The sequence below is a fragment of the Talpa occidentalis genome, unplaced genomic scaffold, assembly GCF_014898055.3.
Source record: "Talpa occidentalis isolate TD23 unplaced genomic scaffold, MPIMG_talOcc4v2.1 talOcc4.9, whole genome shotgun sequence".
Lineage (NCBI taxonomy): Eukaryota > Metazoa > Chordata > Mammalia > Eulipotyphla > Talpidae > Talpa > Talpa occidentalis.
In genome coordinates, this window is record NW_023605305.1 from 78656309 (window position 1) to 78660623 (window position 4315).

Genomic DNA, 4315 nt, shown 5'->3' on the forward strand with positions numbered 1-4315 from the left:
GGGATTATGGTGGTCAGGGTGCTGTAAGCACCCCCAAATCTCCTCACTGTGCTGAGTGCCCTGTGTCGCTGGTGCTCTAAGAGGCCTACTTAAGTGATGCCAGTCTCCTCTGCCCTAGGAGATGCCGGGGCATAGCCAGATGGCCTGAAGTGTGGTGTGGCGCCCTGGGTCCTGCTCTCTGATCTTCTGTGATCACAAGATCCCGATCTACAAGTTTGGAGCAAATGCATGGCTGGACCCTGGCAGAGGCTCCCCCCAACCCCACCACGGGCCTGGGCAATGTGGCTGTGTTCAGGGCCAGGGCAGGGGACATAGGCCTGCCACAAGGGGTGAGTGATCTGATTCATGGGAGGGCACACTGCTGGCACGCTCCCAGTAAACCCACTGGGGTGTCCACATCAGTGTTGGCAAGAAAGGTAGTATGACCACAGAGGCAGCCAAAGAAAGACGGGAATGGACCAGTTTCTGGTGAGAAGAGACACTTTATTGTTTTGGGGAGGTCGCTGGAGGTCTAGAGGAGGCAGGGTTACTGGTTCCCCCCTGAGCAGGCCTCACCTCCATGGCTCTGTTTGTGGTAGTCTATGGCTAAGTCCCCCAACAAGGAGAGAAACTCAGAGAACTCGATCTTGCTGTCTTTATTCTGGTCCTTTTTCTCAAAGACATTGGCCAGGTAATCGGTGCCCTTTTTGTCCTGTGGGGAGAGATGTAAAACAAGAGAATGTCAGTCCTGCTGGAGCTGTGGCTGGCAGTGGAGAGGAGGAGGCAGCACCAACTGCCTGCACATGCGCAGCACAGGTGTGGCCAGGGTGACTGAGGACGGAGGACATCATGTTGCCCACAGGCCTCGAGGGAGGAGCTTGGCAGAAATGTCAGTAGGAACGGGAGCCCTCGGGTGGTGAGTGGACCTGCCTGGAATCTAGTGCCACAAGTGCTGTTGGTGGTCAGGGGCCCAGCCCCTGTCCATCCCTGTAATCCTGCCACCTGCTGAATTCTTCCCACACTCACACTGGCCTGTCTCTGGCCATCTTCATCCTAACCCTTCACTCCATCTTCTGTAGGTACTGCCCGAGTCCTACTGGCCCTCAGTTGCCCCTCTTACTTCCCTGGTGTCTGTGTCACTAGCAGTCCCTCAGGGTCCCTCTGCTGAGTAGTTCAGGACAGTTGATGGTCAGAAGAAATCAGGGTGTGGGTGAGCATGGACATGTGCATGGACAGAGGCGTGTCTAGCTCTCTCAGCAATGGGATTTCTAGTGCTCTGGGGACATGGATGGGGCCTCTGGAGGCCGGGCTGAGGAGGCCTGGGACTGGGGACAGGGAACCTGTTCACTGTGCTGGCCATAACCTCTGCTGACACCTCTCCATACTTTTTCACCCTTGGCCGCATAATTCATCTCTCTGCAGCCTGATAATAACCTGGGATAGAGAGTCATTCTAGGCGCTTTTGCAGAGAAAAAACTGGAGCATCAGAGAATGAAAGTGATTGTGCAAGGTCACATGGCCAGTGTGTCCTCAGCCAGAGCAGGACCCCAGCAACATTAAGAAGCAGACCCCAACTCACACAGGCAGCCAGGAAGGTGGGGAAATTCTCCTTCATCAACTTCATCAGGCCTGGCTTGTCAATTGTGTCCTTTTCTCCACTGTATTTGTGAAACAGGTCGATGGTGCCCTGGATGGCCTTCTCAGCTGGAGTGCTGCCCATGGTGTCTGTCACAAAAGCTGCAGAGAGAGACAAGGACCTTTTAATCCTCCCCCACAGCAGTGTCTCTAGTTAGGACCAGAGTGCTGAGGAGCGTGGATTCGGAGGAGGAGAAGCACATGTCCCTGTGTTGCTGGGTTCAGAAGCTCAGGGGGGGCAGTGTGGGGTCCAGGTTGAGCCCCTGTCACTCAGGCCAGGGTACAGAGAGGCTGAGGGAGAATAGCAGCGTCCACTGGGGGCAGGGCTGAGAGAGGATGCAGAAACAGAGATAGGGGCAGCATCCCTGAAAAGGCAACTCCTGAGGTAGGACGCCGAGAGAGACAGCATCAGGAATCCCCACATTTCAAGACATCGAATCCTTCCCCTTCAGCTTCAATGTCAGGATTAGAGGCACCAGACCCCTCAGTGTCCTTGCCATGCTGGTTCTGCGTCCCCGGGGCTGCTGTGCGGGACAGGCCTGGGCCTGGGTCCCACCAGGACCAGGAAGCCCCTGTGCTTGCACTGGGCTCTGGTGCTCCTGGAGGATCCTGTGGGGGTGCTGGCGAGTGTGAGCAGAGAAACCAGCGCTGGCCTGATTCTGGAGACCTACCAGGCTACCCGACTGGGGAAGACTGGCCCAGAGTTGTCAGAGGAGCCAAAAGGAGTAATGGGTGTCCCTGGTCCAGGCATCTGGTGAGGACCTCAGCTGGGGTGAAAGTCAGCAGCCTGGAGGGGAAGGCCTGTGAGGTACGAGGCTCCAGAGCCCTGTCCCGTGGCTGCTGTCCTAGCTCCCAAGGTAGCAGAGCTGCTGGGCCTGGCCCTCCCTCTAGAAAAGGCAGAGGCAGTGCAAACTCACCAGAGCTGAGGAAGAAGCGGCTGTGGCAGAAGATGTATGGTGAGATATGCAACTGGGCAGAGCCTGGGCCCTTTATAATGCTCAGGTTGGCTCTTCCCAGGTGTGGGAGCCCTGGAGCAGGGATGCTGTCTGCTTCCTGCATTGCCCCACAGGGTGGGGCTTTTCCCACACAATCCCAGGCCTGTGGTGTTGCAGCTCTCAAGAGTCCTCCCCTGAGCCTTGTCCTTCCCAAGTGATCTGCAGTGGGCGACCCTGGATGTGTCACCCAGGGCAGGAAGGAGGACAGGGACGACTGGGTATCTGGGGTCAGGGAGGATGGAAGTATGGCCTTTGGGAGGTGCAACAGGGTGGGTGTTCTTTCACTCCCCCAGTCCTGCCCCTCACTGGGCTGATCGACCACAGCCCCCTGTCCTGGAGAGCCCCGAGTGTGTCAGACAGGACACCTTTTGTCCTGCCTCCTCCTCAATCCTCCGTGCTCTGTGAGTTGAGTCTGTCACCCTGTAGGGTATGGAAAAAAATGTCAGGCTTTTCTGCCCTCTTGCCATCAGGATAGATGACGGAACCCTGTGGTCCTGAATGCATGCCTGATGGTGGGCACCTGGAGTAGGGTGTGGGCATAGGTAGATGGGATTCACCTGGGCTGAGATTGGGCTTTAAGGGCGGCATCACGGGGACGCCAGCAGAAGCCGAAAGAGAAGCCGAGAAAGAAGCAGCAGAAGCCGAGAGAGAAGCAGAGAAGGCCGGACAGCCCAGATAGAGTGAAGGCTTGCTGGGGGCTGGGAGGCCTGCCAGCCTCCCGTTCCCCCAGCACCCTTGCTTGCTGTGTGCCAGGTAAATCCCAATAAAAGACCTGCAAAAACCACTGAGGACTCTGACTCCTCCTTTACCCGGTCTGCATGGGATCCTAGAAAACCTGCACTGTGTCCTGTCCTGCCCTTACACACCCTCATTCAGGGGGGGAATGGATGTACTGAGAGGTCAAGCAAACTCCCATGTTTATACAGCTGGCAGCCAACCAAGTAGGCCTGGGTCCTTGAAAATCCTGGTTCAAACCTTCCTCTTGCTCCCTCATCTAACCTTTTGGTTTGGAGCAGGTTTTGTCCTCTGGGAACCCCAAGTTCAGGGAAGGATGAGGGTCACCTCACTGCCATCTTCACATGGGGTCCTCCTGTGAGCCCCAAGGAGGTGTGGCTGGTGTCCCACAGTGACAGATGAGAGGACACAGACAGGGTGGGTGGTGGGCTCAGCACTGTCATGGTCTTGTGAGGGTGACAGGGATCTAACCCTGACCTGAATTAGCCCCAAACTTGAACTTGACTTTGCAGCATCAGAGGTGCATGGGACAACATATCATCCCGCTGTCTAGTTCCAGTGGTGGTGACTGCTGAGGAATGAGTTGTGACAGCATAATGGGTAATTCCCTCCCTACCCATGACTATTATCTTCCTGTAAGTATTTACCATCCTTCCTTCTTCCTCCATGCAGACAGTCCTGGCAGGAGCGGGTGCCGCCTGGCTCTGCTGGGGCAACCATAGAGTAGAGAGGACACAGGCCCCTGGGTAGTATCCATGGGCAAGTCCTGGCTTGCTGTCACTCTCCTGGGCGACAGCCCAGCTGAGAGGTGACCTGAAAAAAACCCTGGATTTCAGCACAGTGCTAGAGCCAGGATGAGAGCCCATAGGACCTGATTTTGAATCCTGCTTTGCATGTACTGGGGGTGTACCCTGGGAATTTATCTAGGCTCTAAAGCTCCATGTCTGTAAACTGGGGTAGTGATAACCAGT

At 56.1% G+C, this 4315-nt stretch overlaps 1 protein-coding gene across 3 annotated transcripts; it reads right to left on the bottom strand.

The window, feature by feature from the left end:
• Positions 1-464: 464 nt before the first annotated feature.
• Positions 465-3896, bottom strand: LOC119235952 (protein S100-A7-like). Of its 3 annotated transcripts, none has more exons than XM_037499555.2 (3): positions 3822-3896; positions 1559-1716; positions 465-691 (listed from the first exon to the last, which is right to left on the bottom strand). In XM_037499555.2, the coding sequence occupies exons 2-3, from the start codon at positions 1697-1699 to the stop codon at positions 527-529; spliced, it is 306 nt and encodes a 101-aa protein (XP_037355452.1). In that variant the 5' UTR covers positions 1700-1716; positions 3822-3896; the 3' UTR covers positions 465-526. The 3 variants fall into 3 exon arrangements, with proteins under 3 accessions (XP_037355452.1, XP_054547220.1, XP_037355450.1); XM_054691245.1 differs by lacking the exon at positions 3822-3896 and adding an exon at positions 3609-3766; XM_037499553.2 differs by lacking the exon at positions 3822-3896 and adding an exon at positions 2532-3049.
• Between the last annotated feature and the right edge of the window lie 419 nt (positions 3897-4315).

Coding starts and splice junctions, on each gene's coding strand:
- LOC119235952 (XM_037499553.2), bottom strand. CDS start 2,673: ATGCAGGAAGCAGACAGCATCCCTGCTCCAGGGCTCCCACACCTGGGA. Junction 1,717..2,531: donor CCGCTTCTTCCTCAGCTCTG/GTGAGTTTGCAC, acceptor CTCTCTCTGCAG/CTTTTGTGACAGACACCATG. Junction 692..1,558: donor CCACCTTCCTGGCTGCCTGT/GTGAGTTGGGGT, acceptor CTCTCCCCACAG/GACAAAAAGGGCACCGATTA.